General features: G+C 40.5%; 1 protein-coding gene across 1 annotated transcript in view; it reads left to right on the forward strand.

Annotated features, from left to right (window-relative positions):
- Nucleotides 1-26,375, forward strand: part of APBB1IP (amyloid beta precursor protein binding family B member 1 interacting protein) — a 66,423-nt gene that overhangs the window by 22,353 nt on the left and 17,695 nt on the right. Inside the window, 7 exon segments of the mRNA XM_037510733.2 lie at nt 4,717-4,788; nt 6,595-6,682; nt 8,401-8,693; nt 11,191-11,268; nt 17,201-17,360; nt 18,514-18,635; nt 25,019-25,105. Coding sequence (XP_037366630.2) covers nt 4,717-4,788; nt 6,595-6,682; nt 8,401-8,693; nt 11,191-11,268; nt 17,201-17,360; nt 18,514-18,635; nt 25,019-25,105 — 900 coding nt within the window.

Here is a 26,375-nt window from a genome sequence, read left to right on the forward strand (position 1 = left end):
AAAATGATTGCCTAGGGGTTAAGTCTCAGTGCTTATCACTGCGACGGCCTGAGTTCAATCCCCAGCCAGGGAGCTAACCCACATGGCACAGCAGACCTCTCTTGTCTGCCCTCTGCTACCCTCAGCAGCGTATTTCAGTAGATCTGTCTGTTCTGCTCCCCACTCTGTCCCTGGTGAATCCTCTCAACGCCTCCCTCCAACCCTGCCCCCATACCTCTGGCCTATACCCTGGTTCTTCTATGCAAAAATAAATTAATTAAATAAAAATTAAAATGCCAAAGCACATTGATACAGAACCTCAGATTTTTTTCCTAACCATTTTGCTCATTAAATCTATTTCTATTTTAGGTCTGGCAATCTAATTATAGACAAAGCACTGCTCAATGGCACTGAGAAATACATGATAGGATGTAGGTTTAAAAAAAGCAATGTCTGTTGTGGTCATCATTTCACAATCTATACAAACGCGATCCTTTTGTTGTACACTTGAAAATACTATAATGTTAGATATTAATTATACTTCAATACAATTTTTAAAAAGATAACAATCCCTATGAAAAGATGCAAACATTTTTCTTTAATTGTATTAAATGTGGAAAAATGTACAGTGTGTATGTCACATCTAGATACACAATCCTTGGCACATTGTTGAGAAGAAACAGAATACAGAAACTGCAGAGGAAAGTTTTCCAGGGACTTGTTTAAGCTTAGAACAATGTCTGGGATGAGTAAATATTTGTTGACCATTAACAGGTTGAATTGCCTAACTTCACACAAGGTATTTAATCTCTGAGTGCCTCAGTCTCTTCATCTGCAAAGTTGGAAAAAGTGCCCTAACAAGAGTGGTTGTGAGGGTAGATTTAATCAGCCAACAAGTCAAGGGACAAGAATGGTGGCATCAGAGAGCAAGGACACCTAATAGTGTACTGATAGTCGTTTTATTACCAAGCAGGTAGAGTGGGGAGGAGATTCCTTTCTCTCTCTCAACCCTCTCAGCCTCAGCTGTGCTCAGAAGCAAGAGGGCATTTTTCTCCTTGGTAGATTGGTAGCAACTGCTCTAGACTTTCAACATAAAATTTTTTAACAAAAAGATAAGCATGATCTGATCCTTTCTTATTAACAGCTCCCAAAATGAATGAGATTCTAACACAGTGACAAAATGGGCATGATTCAGTACTGTAAGCTCTTCTGCTTAAACGTACTTAATGATACTATGAAACACACATTAACCTCTTGATTTTACAGACAAGGGAAGAACCTGTAACACAGTGGGTTAAATATTTTATCAAGGTTGCTGATACGGTTGCCAAGTACAATAGACAGCAAATCTCTCTACTGAATATGAAGACGCCATTGACGTATTGACAGCAAAGCTAGATTTGGGATGGTAGATAAGATTTCATAAAGGCAAAGTTGACAGAGGAGTATCTCTTTTAAAGGGAATTGCATATACAAAAAGAAAAATTTTAAAAACCTATTCTGGGAATGTCAAGGGCCCCGAATGTCAAGGGCTAGAGTTGAACCCAGAAAGACAAATTGGGGCAAATTGTGAAGGACTTTGAAAGATAGGCTAAAAACCCTGTCTAAAAAGCTTTATCATGATCTGCCACAAACATGGTCTCCTAAACAGGAGAGCAATACATGTAGGTTTCTATTTCAGATTCTCTGTGGTAGTGGTGAGATCTGGGGGGAGATCCAGGCAGCGAGAGGCTGAGTGAGTCATGTGCCTATGGCTTGGTAGTGAGAATAAAGAAAAAGAGAAAAAATCTCCACAGAACAAACCAACAGGATTTTTTTTTTCTGAGTGTACAGAAACATGACAGTCAAGAACTATTTCACTAAGTGGACAATGACCATTAACCACAATAGGGCATGCGGGAGTGGCAGAGAGTTCTATAAGGTGGGGTGAAGAGGGAGATGATGTTGAAAATGCCTGTCGGTACTGAATGGGTTGTTCTCAGGCAAGCTAATCTGACAGATAAAATAAATTCTGCCCTGATCTACATCCAAAATCACAGCTGGAACTGCTTATTCAAAAGGCTATGAATTCTGTATGCAAACTGAGTTCAATAGGTGAGGTTAACTTTGCAACAGTACATGTCTTGCTAAACACGTATGTCAGAGTTCTTAGGATAGATTTTTTTTTTTTGGTCAGCCTTACTGATATATAGCTCTCACTAACATTGTGTAAGTTTGAGGTGTGCAACATGACGGTGTGATATATGTAGATTGTGAAATGATCACCACAGTAAGCTTTGTTAGCACATCCCTCACCTCACATTGTTACAATTAATTTCTTTTAGATGTTCTATTTAAAATATGCATATTTGAAGTTTATAGATGAAATTGATATATGTGGGGAAGAGAAACCATTTGAGGATAAAAACTGAGGCTTGAAAATTTGTGCATTAGGGAAATCGTGAGCATTCGGGAAAATTCCTTTGTCATTCTGGGAACCTTAGGCAGAACTTGTGCCTAATGTGCAACCTCCCCCACACACACCTCTTCTACCACCTCCACCCAGAAATCTCATCAAAATCTGATAAAATACTTTTCTAGTTTTCTCTCAGTCAATAGTTTGTTGTTATTCCCAATATACAAATTGAACTCAGAAATGACATACTCACAAAAATATGCTAATTCCACCCAATGATGATGTACACACTGCTGGTCTTGCAATCTGTTGCTTCACTAAGGCAGCTCCACCCCTGTTTTGGGCTATTAGCCCAAATAACACTTTGAACTCTCAGGGCTGGGTGTTTTCTTTTTCTTTTTTTAATCTTGATTGTGACTTTTGGAAATGTCACATATACAAATGGACCCAGCCCAATTTTCTCACTGTGTTGTGTATGCGTGTGTGTGTGTGTGTGTGTGTGCGCGCGCGCGTGTGTCTTTCCCAGGGAGAGGAAATGTATAAGTGGATTTACAAATTAATCCAAATTTATATTACTAATTGACCTTAATGCAAATATTATTTTCACTAAGAATGCAACTCATTTTAACTGTGATTCATTCAATAGCATGCATCCTTAGGATCGTAGGTGTACAGCAAATTTTTAAAAATTTCCTTTATTAATTTGTCAGTCATTTGCATATCTGCCTAAGTGTGGGGTTACAATTTTACTCCTCCATGTGTGCTAGTATTTGGTCTCCATCCACCCAGCCTCCCTTGTCAACGCCTGGTAGGGAATGCAGGAGATAAAACACAATGTGATATTGGCTTCTTTTAGTAACTCACTATCAATTGACTTTGGGAGAAAGGAATGAAAGGACAGAAAGATTTTTACCAGCTGAACAGAGGGAGTTTCAGTCAAGGTCACAAGAACGTGCTTTGTTTTAAGTAATTTCCGTCTTAGGCGTGTGATTCACTCTGGCATGTCCTTAACCTTTCTCGTGTTGAGAAACTAAAGCCTTTGAGCTCGATGGGTTTTTCTGACTCACTGATGCCATGTTTCCTTTCAAGATTTTATTTGTCGTCAGTTTAGTGCTTTTTCGAATTTAGTGAATTAAGAAAAAGCATTGATGACGTGTTCCTTATTAATAATGTCATCTCTGGGTCCTACGAGTTCATTCTAACACTTGTGGGCAGTTTTTAGATGGGCAAAAAATTTCTATTTCCACTCTGAATGGATTACTTTTGTCATAAAAAATTTGAAATATGTTAGCACTAATGCTGTTAGCTTTTCCTATTAATAATAATTTATCTGAAAGAGTCCTTTGTTTTGTCTCATGATTACTGCATAATATTTTAATGAAAATTCATATGGGCAGTTCTGGAATTTTATTTTTTATTCTGTCACTCTCTTTTTATTAAAGTCGTGAATTAATTATCCATTATAATATTTTGAGTACAAGATTGATGGCTTGTAGGGCAGTTTGTGAAACCATGGGTACTTTGTAGATTTAAATATTTTCTCGCCTACATTTTATAGGTAATTTGAAGGAGGGAGGGTATGATTCCGATGCTTTGTAACCAACTGGGAAGGGACAAAACCACATTAAACCTGTCCTAGCAATGACTCCCCCACCCTCCACCAGAGGCAGGGTCCACCCACTGAGCTCTCCTTCCGACTAGGATAAACTCCGTAAACCCAACATTCTACATAAATTAGGGTGAACATGCACCTTCCGTCATTCTTCCTTGATTCTTCCTTGATGCTGTCTTCCTTGACCTGCACACACAGACCATGCCTGCAATGTCTGACTTACCTGTCACTTCCGTACCAGTGTTCACCTGCCTACCTTGTATAGTGTGAGCATTCATTGAATGACTTCCTTGGACTCAAACCTGTGCCTCCCTGCCCCGTGTATGCACAACTGGCTCTTTCAGGTGTGTCTCCTACTCAAGTGGAGGTGAAATTCTTTAACTCTGACACAATTACCTGTGGCTTGAGGCTTTCTCCTTTTCTAAGAAAGGTTCTTAGCATGAGAGGAATTCTTCAATGATGCTCACTTGTTCAATTGGCCCCCAAAAGACTAGTTTAATCTAGAAAAACAGTGCCTGATTGTCACTCTGAAACAGGTTTCAGAGCTTGGATCAACGCAAATTGGAGGGAAGTCAAGCATGGGCTATAAGACTAAAATGAACCTTCCATAGCCTCTTCTCCATGAACTTGCCTATGGAGGGGAGTCTAGGAGAAAAGAAAGAAAAGGGACAGTTATCCAGGGAGCAGGCCTTTATTAGATGGTTTATTTCTCGTTCTCTTCCTTTTTCAGATGGGTGAGTCAAATGAAGATATAGACCAAATGTTCAGCAATTTGCTGGGAGAGATGGATCTTCTGACCCAGGTAAATTCCCCTTTTTAACTTTCAAACTAGAAGACAATGGGGTTATCATGACAAGTGAGCTATTTGTTTTTAATGGAACTTGACAGTATTATACACTTCTGATGTAACTGTGACCGTGGTGGAGGTTGGGGAGAAGAAATAAAGCTTTTTCCTTTACAAAGCTCTGGATTTTTGTACGCTGATTTTATAGACTGCCACTTTGCTGTATTTATCTTTTCCTTCTAATAACTTTTGGTGGAGTTGTTCAGAGTCTTCTATCTATATGTATATGATATATCAGATATATAGTGAATAGTGATAGTGTAAATAGTGATTGTTTCTTTTCCTTTTCCTACTTGGATTCCCTTTCTTTCCTGTTTGTCTGATTGTTCTGGCCAAAATCTTTAGTACTAAATGAAACAGAACTGGTGACAGTGAGCGTCCTTTTCTTATCAGATCTTTTGGGGAAAATTCTCAGTTCTTCACCGTCAAGCATTATATTGGCTGTTGGTTTGTGATAATTTTGTCAATTATATTGAGGTAGTTTCCTTCTATTTCCATACTGTCTAGAGTTTTTATCATGAATGGATGCTAATCTTATCAAATGCTTTCTCTGTATCTATTGATGTTAACATGATTTTTCTGTGCTTTTGTTGATAGGGTGTATTATGTTAACTGATTTACATAAATTAAACCATACTTGCATCCCTGGGCTGAATCCCACTTCATCATAGTGTATAATTCTTGTGATATACTATTGAATTCAATTTGTGGTATTTTGCTGTAAATTTTTACATCAGTATTCATCAGGAATATTGGTCTATAATTTTCTCGTGCTGTCTTGATCTGTTTTTGGTATTAAGGTTATGTTGGCATCATTAAATATATTAGGGAACATTTATTTTTCTTGTATTTTAAGAAAACCATTTGAGGAAGGTTTTCTTGCTCAAGCATTACTTCTTCCTTAAAAGTTTAATAAAATTAATTTGTAAAGTCATCTGGCCCTGAGCTTTCATTTTTCCAGAAGATTTTTTTATTATTCTTTTAACTTCCATACTCATGACCAGTTTGTTCACTTCGCCTAGTTTCTTGCTGGGCTAGTCTTAGTAGATTATGTTGATCTAGAAATTTATCCACTCTCAGTTTTACTGAATTCAGCAGAATATAGTTGTTCACATAACTTCTTGTGAGTTTTTGTATTTCTGGTCCATGTGTGGTGATTTTTCCTTTTTCATTTTTGATTCTGTTTATTAATGTTTTTTCTCAAGAAGTCACTTTTTCTAATTAAAAAAAATTATTTACAAAATTAGTGGCTTATTTTGGCTTAAATTTCTCTTAAGAGTTTTATTAAGTTAGAATGGAAGAAAAGGCAGCATAGCATTTTACTGTATAATGGCAGATTGCTTGCCTAAAACAATATTTATTGTCCAAGTAGTAAATATTCCTTCCTGTGATCTTATTAAGTCAGTGTAGAATTATATGTAGTATATATGTCACAAATGTATCTCTATAGGACATTTTTCCTGTTATTTATAACTGTTAACTATCTCATTCTCAGTTAACCTGTTTTGTTTCAAGATGTGCCTTCTAGAAGTCAACACATACATTAACTGAAAATTGGATCAAATTCTAGGATAATTTCTAAGTTGTACTTTTCTAGGGGAAAAACAAACTGTTTTTTTAAAGTAAGAATGCAATTTAAAATTCTTTAAAAGAATATATTTAGAGAGAAACTATGAAAATAAATGAATTATGACTTAATATTACAATGCGTTATACAAATGTTTGTATCGTGAGTAACTTTTGGGGACGGGGATTTGTTTTCAGAGTTTAGGAGTTGACACTCTTCCTCCTCCGGACCCTAAACCAGCCAGAGCTGAATGTAACTACAGTGTGGGTTTTAAGGATTTAAATGGTAAGCATAATAATTTGATTTCATTTGAAATTGTAATGATGACTAAAATCTGTATGGAGCTATAATTTGAAAACAAAAATTTTAAAATATGGATTTCAGATTGTGTTTTAATTTATTTTAGTTATAGCTTCATGATAAATATAATTTTTAAAGTCCTGGATTTCAGATTGTGTTTTAATTTGTCCAGATTGAATTAAGAGGCCAAGAAGACATATTTGACTATTATAAAAGGGAACCATCCTGCATTTGCAAAAAGTCTTAAAACTATAGTTTTTTTTAAGAAAAGGAGTTTCTTCTTATAGAGCTATAAGGCACATTAGTATAAGAAAACGTAAATGAGGGCCTCCCCGGTGGCGCAGCGGTTGAACGCTGGGTTGCGAAGCTGCCCGCGGCCTCTGCAGCGCCGGTTCGATCCCCGGCTGCTCCCCGGCCACCGGAGGAGGGTCCCACATGGCGCGCAGACCTCTCCTGCCGCCCGCTGCTCCCCTCAGCAGTGTACTTCGGTCCTTCTGCCTGCTCTGCTCCCCGCTCTGGCTCTGGTGAATTCTCTCACCCTCCCATGCTTCTGACTGTACCCAGTGCATGTATAAACAAACAAACAAATAAAATAAATAAATAAAAACATGCCTCTATAAAAAAAAAAATTAAAAAAAAAAAAAAAACGTAAATGAGGAAATATCCCTTCGAGGATAATATCCATTTCATAATGATTTGTAATATATGAACAAATGCTTCCTAATATAATATAGTTTGATTTATATTTACTAACTATACTTGATCTATTTGACATTTTTTACTGCCTCTGAGAGAGTCACAATTTTTTATTAACAAAAATTTCTCTCCTACTGTTTTATTTCCTGCTACTGATCATTATTGCTCTTTCTTTGAATTGAGACTCTCTAGAGTTGGGGGGTGTGCTTACAGGAGCTCTGTTCCCACCCCAAACCTCCAAGGCCTTTAAACACTATTAGGTTGAATCTGACTTTCTTCCAAATATATTTACCAGTGGTGCTCTGTCTGCCCTCCAAAGGCTAGAGGAGAACTTTCCATCTGTTTCTAGCATCTCCTTTACTTTTCTAAAATTCTAAGATCTTCTCAGAATAAATAAGACTTCCCTACTAAAGAAGCTAATTATGTACTTGAATTTGACTTTAGAAGTGGTCTATGAGGTCCCCCAATTCAGGGAACACATTTCTCCTTTTTGGTGGAGGAGGATTATTTGTATGATTGACAAATGAAAATGTACACTGTGGTGATTTGCTCTATGTATACATTGTGAAAGAACTCCCTCCACTGAGTTAATTAACACATCTGTCACCTCACATTGTACTCTTGCATGTTTGTGTATGTGAATATTTAAGTTTTACTCTCGTGGAAAATTTTAATTGTACAACACAGTAGAATCAACTATAGTCACCAAATTCATTATCTCCTCAGGCCTTACTTATAACTGAAACTGTGTACTTTTTACCAACCCCTCCCAATTTCCCCCACCTCCTAGTTCCTATAATCAGTATTTACATATTACTCTGAAAATTATCTTCTTTCAGTGGTGGTGGGAGATTTATGGGTATTACACCTGAGGGGAGAAATCAAATTTTGTACAAAAATGAACAACAATGTAAGAAAATAAAAAAGTTCAATCAAAAAATTATCTTCTTTCAGTTTTTCCAAGTATACATCCTTGTTTTGTTCATTAATGTGATTTTCCCCATCAGAGTCCTTAAATGCACTGGAAGATCAAGATTTAGATGCTCTCATGGCAGAGCTGGTAGCAGACATAAGTGAAGCTGAGCAGAGGACAATAGAGGCACAGAAAAAATCCTCTCAGAATCAACATCCTTCGGCATCTCTGGAGGTACCAACTTACAGTGGCACAGCATCTTTTGGCTCTGGAACAAATGTTGCTGCAATTAGTATCAGCCAATATGAAGATGATTTACCACCTCCACCAGATGATCCTGTATTAGACCTTCCTCTGCCACCGCCACCCCCGGAGCCTCTTTCTCAAGTAAGTGTGTAGGCCAACATGGCAAGACTCTTGCCTTGCCCTCTGCTCCCCACCATCTTTGACTTTCTTTCAAGTGATAGTTACATTCGTAAGTTTGTATACCTGGAGTGCTGAGATGCCAAAAAAACAAGAATACCAAGTATGTTCATTGCAAAACCAAAGTCTTCTGTAAACAAGACACATAGGTGTGTGTAAAGAACACATTAGGGCCATATTCAAGAATTATTAAGGATTGTCTAAAATATATATTTGTATATAGCATTTCCTAAAAATACTCAAGCTTTAAGGTAATATTTTATTAACTTGGTATGAACTGTAGAACTGATATATATATATATATATATTTGTTACATATTTTCTGAATTGAACTAAATAGAATTTTGCTGAATTTGGCAGCCTTATTCAGGAGGACAAAGATATATCTGTATCACTTGTAATATTGTCAATGGGGAAGAGTGTTGTGGAGCAAGAAGCTATGACATTATTTCTCAATAATGGGAAAACAAAGAGCTGGAAAATTCATATAATCATTACTTGGGACACTAACTTATAATATGTCTCATAAAAATCGATAAAAGAGCTTTAAAAGCACTTTTAAGGATTTTTCTTAGAGTAATTCACTTCAAAATATTTTGTAGTAAGAATCCAGTGGTATTTCCTGTGACTTATACATTTGCTGTTTTATGTGATAATGATATTTCATAAATATGAGCCTAATAACACTGAAATTCCCAGAATGACTTTTGAGTGAACCAAATATTAAATATGAACAAATATCAAGTGTTAAATATATCATACAGTGCACACACTGTCATACTCACTGCTCAGTTGTGCAGTTATTGTTGAAAAATTGTTTGAAAACTGGCAATCATATAGCTCAGAGGTTCTTTTTTTAATAGATTATTGAAATATAATTGACACATAATATGGTGTAAGTTTAAGGTGTACCACATGGTGATTTAATACAAATATTATTACAAAATGATTGCCATCATAAGGTTAGCTAACAGCTCCATCACCTCACATAATTCCTTTGTGTGTGTAAGAGAGGGGAGAACATTAAGATCGATACTCTCAGAAGTTTTCAAGTACATAACACAGTTTCATTAACCTTAGTCACCCTGCAGTACCTTAGATCCCTAGAACTTGTCATCTAACTGGAAACTACACTTCAACCAAAATCTCCCTTCCCCAAATTCCTGGAAACCACCATTGTATTCTCTCTTTCTTTGAGTTCACTTCTTTAGGAATCCACATATAAGTGAGAGCGTGCAGTATTTGTCTTTGTCTGATTTATCTCATTTAGCATGTTGCCTCCACGATTCATCCATATTGTCACAAATTGCAGGATTTTCTTCTTTCTCATGGCTGAATAACATTCATATATATGCATATATATATAAATATATGTACATGCATGATATATATACTGCATTTTCTTTATTCATTCATCTGCCAATGGATCACTTAGGTTGTTTCCATGCCTCAGCTACTGTGAATAATGCTTCAATGCACACAGAACAGATATCTCTTTGAGATACTGATTTCATTTCCTTTGGATAAATATCCAGAAACGGGACTGCTGGATCATATGGTAGTTCTATTTTTAGTTGGTTTTTTTTTTTTTGAGGAATGTCCATATTATATTCCATAATATGGACACAAGGGTTCTTTTTTTCTCTACAGCCTTGTCAATGCTTGTTGTCCCTTGTCTTTTTTAATAACCATGCTAATGAGCGGAAGTTCTTAATAGAGGATCCATGAAGATTTTTAAGGAGATCATGATTCTCTGAAAGTATATGCAGAGTTAGAGTATATGTGAACCTTTATGGGCTTTATCACTTTCAACATATATCTAAAGGGATGGTGGCCCAAAAAAATGGAAGAACCAGTTGTAAGAAGATACATGTCTGCTTTCTACTAATTAGAATATAAGTAGGAGGGCTGATTTCCTCTCCATCATAAATAGGTAGGAGAGCCTTAATAATCCTATTCTCAGAATATTAACTTGCAAAAATCACAGGGCTTTGAGCTCATAAAATATTTCATTCTCCCCTCTGTCAGCTCATGCTTGTCAAGGTTTTTATTGCGTTTGCGTTGAAGTCTTAACTTTCGAAATTCCCTTAAGGGACCCAATAAAAGCTAAGAATCCCAGAAAATGCACTCTGACCCCCAAAATCACATATAGTTTCAGGAAGTGAGATCCAGGTTAAGCCCTATTTTTGAGCAAGCCAAGATTTTTGTGGTCTAAATATGTATTCTGTCAGAGTCATGATTTCCTCTTTTAACTCACTATTCTAAGATATAAAGGGTGACTACTTTCTGCATCTTTGAAGATTTTTGTTATAGTCATTTAAATTTTGAAAATTGATCATGTGAAATGTGGTACTACTAATTACAGGCTTTTTTCAACATAAACTAAGATGCTAGCAATGGCACGGGTACTTGTTGGAATTATTTCTTGGATTGTGTTGAATGTCTTGTTGCTATTTTATAGGAAGAAGAGGCAGCTCAAGCCAAGGCTAATAAAATTAAGCTAGCATTGGAAAAACTGAAGGAGGCCAAGGTGAAGAAGGTAAGCTATGACTCACTTTTGCATGTATGATGACATTTTCTTATGCTTAATCATTAAATAAAAACTTCAAGTGTTGTTTTCCAAATTGTTGCATTTTTGTTGTTGTTGCATTTTTTTAAAGGACAAAGATGAATTAGTTGTTCTTTCAGTAATATCAGTGAGCTCATTTGTGTTTGATAAATAAGGGACACATGTTAATATAAACATGGACGTTTCCTTGGCTTATACATCATTTTCTATTTTACACATAATTTTCCTTGGCAGCTTTCTGGGAATAACAGGAATAGCATTACGACCTTCAACAAGAAAGGAAAGGAAAAGCCTTGGCTTGGTTGTTGCACTGGCAGGGACTCTTTCAGCAATAGTTATTTTTTTTTTTCTTTTTAAGATTTATATATTTATGCACACAAGAACTGGGGTACAAGCCAGAGGTGTGGGGGATGAGAGGACTCACCAGAGACAGAGTGGGGAACAGAACAGGCAGATTGACTGAAATACACGGCTGAGGGGAGCAGCGGGCAAGACAGGAGAGGTCTGCTGCGCCATGTGGGTAGCTCCCTGGCCAGGGATCAAACTCGTCCTGCAGTGGCTGCGGATAGCTTCATAGGTTGCGTCTTTACCCCTTGCGCCCCCAGGGAGGCCCTCAGCTCTATTTCAACAAATGCTAAAGCAAGTGAGTACCCCCAGGGTGCCCTCCCTTCAGGGGCCCATCAGCTCAGCTCTTGGCTGACCGCAGGTGGCGCCACCTTCTGGACCTGCCTTAATTGGGTCAGATCTCGGCTGCCCTTGGCTGTCCCTCAGTCTCCGGGTTCCCACTGTTGCTTCGTGCATTTTCGTATTTCCCCTGTAGCAGCCTCCAAACTGCTGCCTGCCTTGGAGAGCCAGGTTATCTCCTGATGTGCCAAATGTTGTTTTGGCTATTCCTGTGGCTTCAAAGTTTTCTATGTTTTCAGCAGCCGGCCCCAGCCCTGTTTTCCCAGTAAGTCTGTAATTTTACTGTGTGTGTGTGTTTTATAGAGCACAGGTTTTTCAGGACCACATGTATTGTTTTATAGCAGAAACACATGTATTTAACCTCATTAGAAGCATATATCTAAGATAGCTGTGTTAATAATAGTTCATTTGGTAAATTAAGAGAAAGATGAGGCAGTCTTTGTCTTATTTCATTTATTTTTTTTACCTTTATACTTTCATTTATTTATTTTCTTATTTATTTATTTATTTTTTACATCACTGTTCATTTTATTTATTTATTTATTTATTTAATAAATTTTATTTTTATATTCCCCATACAATTGCAACCCCCTTATTTTGACCCCAATCCCTCCCCTCCCTGCCCCCTACCCCCCATGGAGTGTCTCTGGTTCCTAGTTTTTTGTTGATTTTGATTTTCACTTTCTTATAGTTATTCATTTTCCTGGTCCCTTATTTAAGTTTTCTAGATCCCTGCTATGAGTGAGACCATCCGGTATTTTTCTTTTTCTTTCTGGCTTATTTCGCTGAGCATGATCCCTTCCAGCTCCATCCATGTTGCTGCAAATTGCATGTGTTTATCTTTTTTGAATGCTGAGTAATATTCCATGGTGTATATGGACCACATCTTCTTGATCCAGTCATCTATTTTGGGGCATTTGGGTTGTTTCCAAAGCTTAGCTATTGTAAATAGTGCTGCTATAAACATAGGGGTGTAGGTGCTCTTTGGGATTGATGTGTCTGTGTCTTTTGGGTAAATACCTAGGAGTGGAATTGCTGGATCATATGGAAGCTCTATCACTGTTCATTTTAAAACAATGTTTGCTCTTCCACCCTCCGCTCAGTTGTAGCCCCCATAGAATTTCAATTCTCCACCAATTCAATTCGTTTTTTTTTTTTTTGAAGATTTATTTATTTATTTATTTATACAAGAACCGGGGTATAGGCCAGATGTGCAGGAGGGTGAGAGGATTCACCAGAGACAGAGTGGGGAGCAGAACAGGCAGATCTGCCGAAATACACTGCTGAGGGGAGCAGCGGGAGCAACAGGAAAGGTCTGACACGCATGTGGGGCCCTCGCACCAGCCAGCCGGGATCGAATCCACGCTGCAGAGGCTGCAGACAGCTTCACAGCATGGCGCTCAACCACCTGTGCCACCAGGGGAGGCCCACCACCAATTCAATTCTTAAAGCATATCCCATCTCTGAAACTCATTAAGAACTTTTTATATAGAGTTGGATGAATTGTTCTTTCCATATAGGGCTTTAGACTCTATGTTCCCAAAATACCTCTCACAGTTCTTTGAAAAAGGTTTCAGAACATGTAGAACAATATTCAGTAAATTGTCCTTGATTCTCCCTCAATTCAGACTTCCAGGGCTCAGCTGTGCAAATCTTTCCAGATCAAACAGGTTCCATTCACTGCAAACATGTGTGAACTTCTTTACCATTATTCTTCCACGTGTGATAAAATTCCTTGGACAGTTTTTGAAGTTCTTTATTTTTGGCTGCCTTGCCCTTCCATCCCCTGCACTCACTTGGATCAACGCTGGTTAATCCACCGCCCCTCTTGCTCAGGACCTGAGCCTTCAGTCCTGCCAGAGTGCCCCCAGTCTCTCCCATTAATCTAGAAAACTATTTCTACCTCATCCCCCTTTCCTCTTTCACATTCTCTCACATAATCACATCACTGCCTTTGCTCAGAGAAAACAGCCATCAGAAGGAAAGCGCCATGAGCGCCAGAATATCCACCTGCCTGCCTGCTGCCTGCACATGTGACACGTGGTCCCTAGACGTGTCTGTCCCTGTGGCTGAGCTGCCATGTGCCTCAGAGCAGCCGCTCCCCCAGTGTTCCCGTCCCATCCTCTCCTTCTGGCCCTCCTTGGCTCAAAAGGAGGTGGTGCCTCAGCTCACATAACAAGATCAAATCCCCCACAGGGACCCAAAGCCCGTGTGTGGCCTTGCTGCCTCTCTCACCCCTCCTGGCCGCTGGTCCCCCTTTGCTCTTCACATGCCCCAGGCTCTCCTCTGCTTTTTGCACTTTCCTGTCCCCTTGGCTCAAAAGCTCTTCCCCAGATTCTGAGTGGGTTTCTCTGTTCCTCTTCTAAGTCTGATCACCCGCTCCCTGGGACCACCCCTCTCTGGCATTGCACACCCACCCCAATACTTCTTACCCTCCCTGCTTTTTCTCCTCAGTGCTTATCACCAACCAACACACCCTCCACTTTTCTTGTTAGATGCTCCTGAAGGGATTTTTCTGTTGTTTTCACTGGTGTATCCCCATCTTGCAAAATAGGGATATACAAACTCTGGCTCGGATAAGGCTTTCCTGAAAACAAAGTGGCAGAAGAAAATTTTGGAAAAACGGGACATCTGTGAGCTGGAGAACCGACTCAGAGACTGGCTCCCGGAATGCAGACTTTATGAAGACAGGCCCTTTGATCTGCTCTATTTTTGCCTGGAACAGATGAACAAAGATGAGGAAGCAGCCAGCAGCACAACAACGGACAGAGGAGGAAGACAAGTGATGGGCAAGGAGACAGCGGAGGAAGCAGGCAGGTGGCGGCAGAGTGGGCACCAGACTCGCCTCTTCCGTGTCTTCACAATGAGATCGCAGCAGATCAAAGCCAATAGCTCCCGAGGGAAAAACAGACCATGATGGCACCCACCAGGAACTACGACTGGAGCAGGAGGAGGTGGAGCAGGCCCTGCTCCAAATGCAGCAGGCCAGCAACAGCAACAGCAGGCCTGGTCCCCACCGGCTGAGGTTCTTGGACCAGTGAGTCAGAGGGACACTGGTCGGAGACGGCCCGTGGGTGAGGGTGGGACCTGATGATTGTCTCTGGACAGTGGAGACACGCACACTTCAAAAGGCCTGACACAAAAGGACACTTGTGCTTCACCAAACCAGAAGTGGGTGAAGGAGGAACCTGGAGGCTGTGGTCTGGATGAGGGGACGCTGGTGGCAGGGCTGTGAGCTTGGCCAGAGGCTCTGTGGAGGAGGAGCAGAGGGTACATGACCGCACACACCTCTGAAGAAAGGGGAAACCTCATGGGGGAGCTGCACCAATGTGGGGTCCCCCACAGAGATAACAGCAGAGCAGATGTCTTGATCTCCTGTCCCTTTCCCAACATCTGGCTGGTGCTTAGTTCGAGGGGCACGTGGAGAGGACGTGGACCCTGAGGTTCTCAGCCTAGACACCAGAGAGAAGTGTCAGGCGCCGCCACCACGAGCCAGCCCCACACCCACATCTCAGCTCCTCCCAGGCCCTCCTCACCCTGCACACCGAGCCACGACAACAGCTTTTAGCACATACTGGCGCCAGTGAAGGCCAGTTTAAGTAACATGAAACAAAACCACAGTACCAACTGCTGGAAAAGTTAAAACGCTGTCCCTCCTAAAAATATCTTTAACAGTATCACTGTTAAAGATACTAAAAATGAAAATGAAATCGGGACACTACAAGTAGCAAAATGGGCAGACAAAAAGTTATGGCACATGGAAATGTGAGATCTCAGGACAGTGTAACTTCCCGAAGTGAGAACAAGTCTCCAGAATCCAAACACAGTGAGATGGAAGATTGTATCTCCTTATCAGGTAGAGCACTGAGGGGTGCAGTAGAATTTTTAAAACTAGAATGAAAAGTCAACTAGACTACAGATTGGCCTGCGTGCGTGTTTCTCAGCCGGCATTCACCTCTCTTGCTCCACCTCTGACATCAAACATGGCACAACCTGCCTTTCATGAGGCCCCTCGGTGATGCACTGTGGTCCTGCATGCCCTGCTTCACAGCATTGTAGATTAACCACCTTCTGACCAGCATCAGAAATCTTGAGTTGCTTGAAAGGGGACCCTTTGCAGCTAAGCAAAGGAGAGAAAATAATATTACAAAGGTATTTAAGCAGAAAGTTTCCCAAGCCTGCTGCTTGGGAGAGTCTGATGCTTAGTTTCTGTTGCTTTCCCAAACCTGCTGCTTGGGGGAGTCTACTGCTTTGATTCTGCTGCTTGCTGAAGCGAAGAAGATGCTGGTTGTACTGCACTGCTTGTCCGCGCTGGTAGCCATGACTAGCTTGAACCCCCTTCCCGAACAATAAAGAACACTTCTGCTGTGATAAATGGGATACAAACTGTGTAAAACCTAGCCATTTTTTCCTCATACAAACTGTATGAAACCTTGCCATTTTTGTTCTTGGGTGCTCAATCCTTTGGAGCCCTTTGGGGAGCTATCCCACTGAGCCGATTAAATCTCTGTCTCCACCTCTCTGAGTGCCATCTGATTTCTTTTCTTTTTTTTAAAGATTTATTTTTTATTTATTTATACAAGCACTGGGTACAGTCAGAAGCACAGGAGGGTGAGAGAATTCACCAGAGCCAGAGCGGGGAGCAGAGCAGGCAGACTGACCGAGGTACACTGCTGAGGGGAGCAGCGGGCGGCAGGAGAGGTCTGCGCGCCATGCGGGACCCTCCTCCGGTGGCCGGGGAGCAGCTGGGGATCGAACCAGCACTGCAGAGGCTGCGGGCAGCTTCGCAACCCAGCGCTCAACCGCTGCGCCACCGGGGAGGCCCCATGATTTCTCTGGGAAATTGCCGTAACAGTATGGATGTGGTGTTAATCAAGAAATCTTCTGGGTTGCAGGAGTAACAGAAAGAAAGCAGGCAAGCAGGGAGTCTGCATTTCCTTGGTTCTGCTTGTTTTCTGTCTCCCCCGCCAGAATAGAGTCTCCCAAGACTGGGCAAGGACTTTCTTATGTATTTTTCTGTTTTTGTGAGTTGATTTCTCTATCTCGATAGCCCTAGCAACTAACACAAGTGCCTGGCTGATGAGGGAATTCACTTTGAGTGAGTTTGAGGTTCACACTCTTACTTAATTCGCAGAAACAATAGCAACTCTGAGCCCTTGTCTCTTGGGCTTTCTCCAGTGGCTGAAATTTACTGGCTTCTCTGTGGCTTTCTCCTCAGCTGGTCGTCAAGGTGCACATGAATGACAGCAGCACAAAGTCCCTGATGGTGGATGAGCGGCAGTTGGCCCGAGATGTTCTCGACAACCTTTTTGAAAAGACCCACTGTGACTGCAATGTAGACTGGTGTCTTTATGAAATTTACCCAGAACTACAAATTGGTAAGTCCCATCCCAGCAGAAGCCTGAACTCCAGATCCCATGTGTGCACTTTATTGTGGGTTGGTCTATTACCCTTGGCTCCAGGCAGTAGAGACTTCCCAGCTTTCACTTCCCTCATGTCAGATCCATTGCTTGCCTCTTCATTTCTTTGTGGTGAAGACACTCGGGTTGCACCAAGTGGCCAGACCTGGGGGATACAAGCATTATTACTGCTGCTTCCCTCATGGATCTATAAGGGAAAGAAAGTGACGGGCTGGTATATTTTACTGCAGGCTTAGCAAGCAAAGCAGGTTGTGGGAGGCCTGGGTAGCTGTCAGCGGAAGTTGCTTTGGAGCTTGCCTCTTTAAATGGTAGTGTGATTCCGCCGCAGGCCTCACATCATTGTTCATTCCCTGTCTTCCCAACCCATTAGCCTAATGTCTGACACTTTGTCTAGTTGAAGAGACTCAGCCCTAAAGAGCAAAGGACAGTTAGTAGAAGCTGATGGAGTAAAAAGGAAAATAAGCAAAAGGCAACGCTGTGTTTCCTCTCACTCTTAATACCACTCAGAACAGTCGCCTCCCTGGAGGACCTGGTGGAATATAGAATCGCCTCTTTTAGAAGATTTGGGTGGAAGTTGACCTTCCTGGAGGCAGTGAACTGTGTCCATTGAACAACCCTTGAAATCCTCTTCAACTCTCTGAGGCAAATAGAGAAATGAAAGTCTTCCTTTGTGTTTAGGTGTGGTTCAGACATTCCGACATGGTTTTTAGAGTTTAGGGAGTGATCTTTTCCAGTCCCTATCACATATCTCACAATATTGTTTAACCAGACATTGCTTAATTGTTTTACAGATAGGATATGCTTACCTCCACCTGGAACTGTCTCAAGTCCAAAATGTCATTTGATAAAAAGTGCAATAGCTGATCGTTCTCACTGTAGCATGGATTCTGTCAGTTTTGTTTTGTTTTGTTTTTAATGGAAAATAGGCCAAAGACCCAAAAGGAAGAATGAATTTAACAAGGATGTTACAAGGTGACATCTTGTAAGAATTAGGAATTTCTAAAAACTTATGAGAAATATGAAGCAATGTATTTAATTCAATACGAGCTTGTTTCTGCCTTGGAAACCCTGACATCTTGGGTCTGAATGAAAACTTTTCTTGTCTCATCAGAAAGGTTTTTTGAAGATCATGAAAATGTTGTGGAAGTCTTATCAGACTGGACAAGAGACACAGAAAATAAAGTGCTATTTTTGGAGAAAGAGGAAAAATACTCTGTATTTAAAAACCCCCAGGTAAGGTAACTTGGATATTATTAAATCACATAAAATATAGAGGATTTTTTAATGTCATCTATGTACTAATCCCTTCATTTGTTAGCTTACAAAATTCACAAATATATGTCTTTCCAATGAACACAAATTCAACTGCTAGACCATATGCAAACTAAAAACCCTTTAAGAGATTTTTTTTTTATTATTAATGATGTACCATTATTTTACAACTTTCTTTTTTCTCAATAGAGGTTTCCTCCCCTCAGGTGTGCTCATCATAGTTTTCCTACCACAAAGCACCCATAGTCCTCCACCATAGTCCACTGTGTTCCCCTCCCCTGCTCTCTCTACTCCCCTCCCCTTCTGGATGCCTCAGATCTGTGGTCAGTTTCCTTGAAAGATTCTTAAAGAATCCATTTTATGTCTTTAGGTTCAGCATTCAAAACATCTGTTGTGCCTCCCTGGTGGTCTAGGGCTTAAGTCTCAGTGCTGTCACCACTATGGCCTGAGTTCGATCCCCAGCCAGGGAGCTCACTCACATATGGGCACAGCAGACCTCTCCTGTCTCTCCTGCTGCTCCCCTTAGCAGTGTAGTTCAGTAGATCTCCCTATTCTGCTCCCTACTCTATCTTTGGTGAGTCCTCTCACCCACCCACCCCCAACTCCTCTGGCCCACACCCCAGTTCTTTTACACACACACACACACACACAAATTCTGTTGACTAATCTTCCTCCTATTCTTATTTGTTTGGCTACACTAATCCAATATACCTTGATATACTATGTGCTTCTTATTTTAAAGATACTCTTGTTTTTGTCTTTGTTGTTCAAGTTTACTGCCTGTAATGCTAGGATAGGGAAAAAGAACAGTGAAAATGTACAATTTGTTGTATTTTAATTCAAAAAACAGTCTACATTATAAAAAGCATTGTTCCCCTTATTTGAAAATGCTTCCTTTAAGTCATGAACAATATATATACAGCAGGAATTAGGGAATTATATTCAGGACCACCATTTTGCACAACATCTTCACGTGACAACTTTCATATTGAGTATAAAAATGGTGCCCGGGAATGGTGTAATTTGACTCTATTGTTGTATAACTAAGAGGAGGAAGAGGAAAATGAGGCTTAATGGATATCTGCAGTTTGCCATAGCGTCTATAAATGAGTGCACAAAGCATAAACTATACACCCTGAATTTTTTTTATATATATATTTTTTTATTTATGCAGACAAGAACTTGGATGTAGGCCAGAGGTGCAGGGGGTGAGAAGATTCATCAGAGACAGAGTGGGGAGAAGAACAGGAGGATTTACTAAAATATACTGTGGAGGGGAGCAGCAGGTGAGACAGGAGAGGTCTGCTGTGCCATGTGGGTCAGCACCTGGCCAGGGATCGAACTCAGGCCAGGCTGTAGCCTTGATAGAGCTGAGACTTAACCCCTAGGCCACTAGGGAGGCCCTGAAATGGTCATTTTCAATATTTCTACTTTCTCAGTTTTTGTGTGAATAATTTGTCTTCTCACTGGTGCTCTTCATGGAGAGTGACCTCAGCGCCTGACATTGGGTGAGAGAAATGCTCTGTGACATTCTCATCAACACCCTGGCTCCTAAAAGGGAGGCTGTGTAATTTGAAATACCTTCATCCCTTTGTGAAAGCTCTGTGCTGAGATGCTTTGGTAGTTGTTGACATAAGCCTTATTTTTTATGCTAAGTTATACCAAAAGGATAAAAAATCTCAGAGAAGAGTATTTCCACAGGAAGTTTCTTAAGTAAACACATCCTAGAAATTCTTTTGTTTAATTACCTTAGCCTTTTCTCCTCAAGCAACATCTCAAAGTTAATTTAAAAATCTAAATACATCCTGTATTTCATTTGGGTGTTAGTTGCTTTTTTTTTTTTTTTTTTTTTTTTACTGCCAGCATTTACATGAATTGATGAATCCTTGAATAGGGCAGGGCATAACTGAGATCCTGCTTCTGCTCCCTACTCAGGGCTAGGTCTGAGCCTAGACTTGATCTTCCTGCGCAGCTGAACCAAATCACTGCACTGCCCAGCCACTATTTGAAAGTGAATTCGAAACTGTACATAAAGAACTAGACTTAACCAGAAATCATAAAAGAAAAAGACTGAGTTTCTGAACAATTTATTTGGTAGTCTCCACAAAAGATTTCAAAGTATTCAATGTCTTTTCAGTGTTGGCTTGTATGAGAAGTCTTTAATGGAATTCACACCAGCATTTGCTTGCTTGGCTTTAGCATACTTTTATCGAGAATCTATTGCATTTATAGCCTTGTGCTTACCTATGGAGAAGAAAAAGATTAGTATAATCTTTGCCTTCAAGCAATTTATAATCTTGCTAGAGAAAAAGATATGGACAAAAATATTGAAAGCATAGCTTCCTAGTTTAAAATGAGAATAGTACAGGCAGAGTTAAGGCTTGGTACTTTCTGGAGATTAAGTCCCAATGCACAGAACACTACCAGCAGAACAGACGAGCCTTAGTAATGGTGTAGATGGGAATTTTGGTTTTTCAGTTACATTTGTTTCTATTACCCAAGATCAGAAAACTGTCAGCTCTTTAAATCAGTGAAACTCGGAAAAGACCAACCAATTAATTAATCTCAAGCCTAACCCTAAGTGTAAAAAATAACCACCACACCGATGACAGATACTGCTATAGAGGAATCCTGTTCAGGTTTAGGGTAGTGAAAAACAACCAACATCCCGTTTATGACAAAATACTGCAGGACCTGAAGGGAAAGAGCATCCGAAAGACTTTGTGGGTAGGGGCTCCCTGGTGGCACAAGGGGTTAAACACAGCACTGTGAAGCTATCCGCAGCCTCTGCAGCAAGAATTCGATCCCCAGCCAGCCAGGATACTACCCACATGACGCAGCAGACCTCTCATGTCTCATCCGCTGCTCCCCTCAGCAGTGTATTTCATCAGTCTGCCTGTTCTGTTCCCCACTCTGTCTCTGGTGAATCCTCTCACCAGAGAATCCTCTGCACCTCTGGCCTGTACCCCAATTCTTGCGTACATACATAAATGAATAAATCCTTTTTTAAAAAAAAGACTGGATAGTCTATCGACAAAGTTAATGCATTGCAAGATTCAGAAGAAAATTGTAGGAAATTGCTATAGTCACTGGGGGACAGGGCAGTAAGATATGGCACAAATAAACCAGAAATAGGAAAGGTAACAAAGTAAAAGTAAGAGTAAGAGAAAGTGGGATGTGAGGGGAGGGAAGGAAAGTGGGAACTCAGAATTGGATCTAAAAAGTACTGGGATACAATAGATGGAGGACCAGCTACTGGGTGAGAAGAAAGTGGACAGGGAAGTTGATGGAGAGAAAGGTACATCTGAGTGCCCGCCTGAAAAACTCATGGGAGTTAGCCAGGCAAGTTGCAGAGTGGAAGTGAGCCTTGGAGGCCATGGGTGTGTGAAGTCCAAGAAGAAGGAAGCCCGTGATTATGATGGCAAATAGTTGTATGACTGGACCATGGAGAGGTGGGGGTAGGGCAGGGAATGACAGCTGATTCAGAAAATTGGTGGAAAGGAGATTGACCAAAGTAACAGTGTTTAAAATAAGACAGGTCACAAATGAATGTTTCCAATCACTAGCTGTTCATTCAGTTTTAATCATATGAGATTAGTTTAAAAGGTATTTTCTGGGCCTCCCCGGTGGCGCAGCGGTTGAGCGCTGGGTTACGAAGCTGCCCGCAGCCTCTGCAACGCCGGTTCGATCCCCAGCTGCTCCCCGGCCACCGGAGGAGGGTCCCACATGGCGCGCAGACCTCTCCTGCCGCCCGCTGCTCCCCTCAGCAGTGTACTTCGGTCCTTCTGCCTGCTCTGCTCCCCGCTCTGGCTCTGGTGAATCCTCTCACCCTCCCGCGCTTCTGACTGTACCCAGTGCTTGTATAAATAAATAAATAAATAAATAAATAAATAAATAAATAAATAAATCTTTTAAAAAATAATAATAAAATAAAATAAAAGGTATTTTCTGTCCCTTGGCATGTTGTGGTTTTTTCCAAACTAACCTTGCCTCCTTTGCCTGTTTAGTTACGTCCTGAACTTCTTTTCTGCTAAGTTGCATTTCTTGCTGCTGTGTGATTCAGATTCACTTTTGTGAGTGAAACCATTGCATGGAGTGTGCTCTGCTCTTTGTGCATGAAGCTGAATTTCAGGCTTTGCTCTTGCAGAGAAATGGCTTATGGAAGTCACGACAATGAGTGAAATGCCATCTGCAGAAGGTTTCGATGGGGCGGAAGTTTCTGAAGCCCCAGATAGTAATCAGGGATACTGTTTGCTGCATCCGGCCTGTGGTGTGTTGTTTTTGCTTCTGGCACCTGTCAGAGCTGGTGGACGCTTCAACCCACTTAGGACTTAAGTCCCAGGAAAAGGTCCTTGTCACCCTGCTAGCAGCAGAGCCAAGTGACATTAGGCTGTTGGTTTACATTCACATCATTTGCCAGTATTTCACCACAAACCCAAAACTTTAGAAATCGATGCCAAGCAAAATTGGATAAAGAATGGAGATAAAAGCAAAATAAGGTGAAAATTCCTGAATCAAGAATTTCAAGAATTCTAATAAATTCTTGGAAATGGGCCCATCAGCAGAATTACTGAAACCTGAAAAATTAGTAGTGCCAGAAGAAAGGAGAATTTTAACCAATTTGTTTTTTCTGCTGTCATTTTATTCCTGATCAAATTGTTTTTAACCAAGCAAGACTTCATTTAGACTGGAGAGAAACAGAACAAGAGGATCGAGGTTACTCTAAACCAGATGCCGAGAAAAAGGAGATGATGATGAACTAGAGACCATTAAGAAATATTTAGGAGCTCCAGTTTTGCAGAATATGGTGACCAATGGACTCTGGCATAAAAGGAGATGAAGAAAATAGGGATGATACATTGAACTCAGGCATAACCCCTTCCAATTCCATCCATGTTGTTGCAAATGACAAGAATTCACTTTATTTTTGAGCTGTGGAATGCTGTGGAATGCTGTGTAGCATTCCATTGTGTATATATACCACATTTTCTTTATCCTCTCATGTGCTGCTGGCACTTATGTTGTTTAAGCTGTTTCCATAACTTGGCTATTGTAAGTAGTGTTGCAATAAACATGAGTTCATATGACCAAGGAGGTGATATTTTTACACTTGATCTTAGCCAAAAGGCCGAGAAGCATTTGGAGGTGATATTTTTAAAGTAATGTATTTGCTGTTTGTATCCAGGTGTCCCCAAATCTTGCAATTTCAAAAGCTGTGAGAAAAGGGAAGGGACTGTGACTAAAAGCCTCATTTCCCATTTTTCAAGTTCCTTTTTTATTAAATTCAGGTTCAATAGTTCTCAGTTTATAACAGATAATGAATTGACTTTTGAGTTCTGCTGCTTTACAAAGCTGTCTGAACTGAAATGACTGACCAAGAACTTTCACAGCAGGTGTTGATAAACCTTTTTATGCCCACTTTCAAGAGGGTTCTTAATTTAGTCTCTATGTTATAGCGGTATTGTCCTAGTTTTAATCCATTTTTAATACATTATTTTATAAGACTTACAAAACTTTTCACATTAAAATCTTCAACATTTTATCTATGACACACACAATAATCACTTTGCACAGTGACACTTCAGCCATATCAGTATGTAAAAATTAGCCTTTGGGTCCTCATGATTTTGGGGGTCAGAAATGTATGCATTTAACATTGATTTCCAGCTATCTCATTAATATTCAGTGTCAACAAGGCATTACACTAACCCCCTGAGATACCTTGCCCCCATTCCTGAGCACCTTTCAGCCAAGGTCTTCTCTGCCTTGTAAGGCTGACTCTCCTTCCAGAAATGTCCTTTCTACTTCTGTTCTTATGAGCTGATTTTGCAAAGTGAAGTGAGTCAAAAAGTGAGAGATGGTTTCAAGTTGACAGGTAACAAAGTCTGTTGTGAATGGCCCATGCATTTTAATTTTAATTAAAATTAGTCTCCAGCTAATTTTAATCAGTCTTCAACTGATTTTATAAAAATCAACCTTCTCTTGATACACCAGGATTTCTAGTTCCCAGAGCCGTGGGATCCTACTTGGTACCTACCAGCCAGAGCATAGAACCTGGACTTGACCTCCAACCAGACTCAGCGCCTTAGGGTCTCCCAACTTACAGCATTGACTAGTGTTCTGGACCACGGCGGCGTTTAACTAGTTTCCAATCTTGTTTGTTTCCTCATTGATTGTGAGCAGTTCAAAGAAGGGCAGGTTAAATTCTGGTAGGTGTTCGCCAACATGGGCCCAGTGCTGAGATGACAGAGTATATTGTGCTGTCCTGTTATTTCATGCAGCGAGAATTTGCAATGCATGGTGATGAAAGCTGACTCATCTGATCTTTCAATATTTTATTTTAGAATTTTTACTTGGATAACAAAGGAAAAAAAGAAAGCAAAGAAGCAAATGAGAAAATGAATGCTAAAAACAAAGAATCCTTACTTGAGGTAAGTTTGACTTTGCTGTGTAGAAGAAAAGAGGAGGTGTCTTTTTAAATATTATTTGTTTCTCAGAACAATGCAAAATCCTGAGAAACACTGACATTTAAACTTGGGATTTTAAAATCAAGTTTTTGCTAGATTATAAATATTGTGTTAAACTAAGTCAGTTGTAAAAAAAAAATGGCTTTAGACAATATGTTTTGCATTTCAAAAAGTTGGATTTGTGATTCTTGACTGAAAGATAAATCTGCATAAACCTTGCTAGCTAACACTTCATATAGTCCATTACTTAGTGCTCCTTGGAAGTCAGATACAAAGATTTCCAAATCTCACGCTTCCCACTGTCCGTGCTGCAGCCAGATGGTGGGAAATGTAAGATTTGGAGTTGGAGAGCTGACGCTAGGTGGGCTCTGCCCAGTAAGGACCACGTGTTCTGGGCAAGTGCAGAAGCCCAGTTTCCTGAATTGTATTGAATTATTCCAGCAAACCAGGGATGTGTGGAAGACGGAGTGTCATTACTACAGGTACCTCATTGCCCACTCCAGGGACGTGTTCCAGAAACTCATTTGATGGTCCTGATGAGTTTCCACATAGTTACTATGATAAAAATCCAGGCTCTATTCCCAGCCTGTAACACAGATGAGGGCCAGGTCATAGGTGACCAGGGAATGTTGGAGCCCCAGACAGGTTTCCTTCATCTTTGACATTGCATTGACCATTACTTGGACTTGTCTTAAAAACTCAGAGGACCTCATGATGACAGGGCCCATATTCCCACCTGGAGACAGCTGACTGACTTAGAAGAACACCCTCTCCCACTCTCCCTGGTTTGCCCAGGCCCTGCACGTGTTCCTGTTATCCCCACCCTGTAGCAAACACTCACTGTGACTCCCAAGGTCCTGAAAACATGCTCAAGCCTGGTTCCTGGGACCAAGAGCCAGTGGGCATTTCACAGGGAGGCCCAATGGAGGGAATGGACACATCATTCTGTATTAACCAAAGGGCACCAGTCACTTCAGCAACAAGGAGATTCAGGTTCTGAATGTAGTGACAGAGACCAAGAGAAGGGGAACAAACAGCTTCCCAACACAGCCCCCCTGTTTCCCGTCAATGCTGAGTCTATATCAGGGACAAGTTATGCCTTGATTTATACAATTGCCTGAATAGTTGTCTTTTCAAAGCTGAAAGAAAATGCAAGGCATATTATACTATAAAAAGTCATGGTGATCCTGCTTTCTAGTCTGGCCAAAAAATCTACTTGGGTTTCCAAGATGAT

The sequence above is a fragment of the Talpa occidentalis genome, unplaced genomic scaffold (genome assembly GCF_014898055.3).
Source record: "Talpa occidentalis isolate TD23 unplaced genomic scaffold, MPIMG_talOcc4v2.1 talOcc4.14, whole genome shotgun sequence".
NCBI lineage: Eukaryota > Metazoa > Chordata > Mammalia > Eulipotyphla > Talpidae > Talpa > Talpa occidentalis.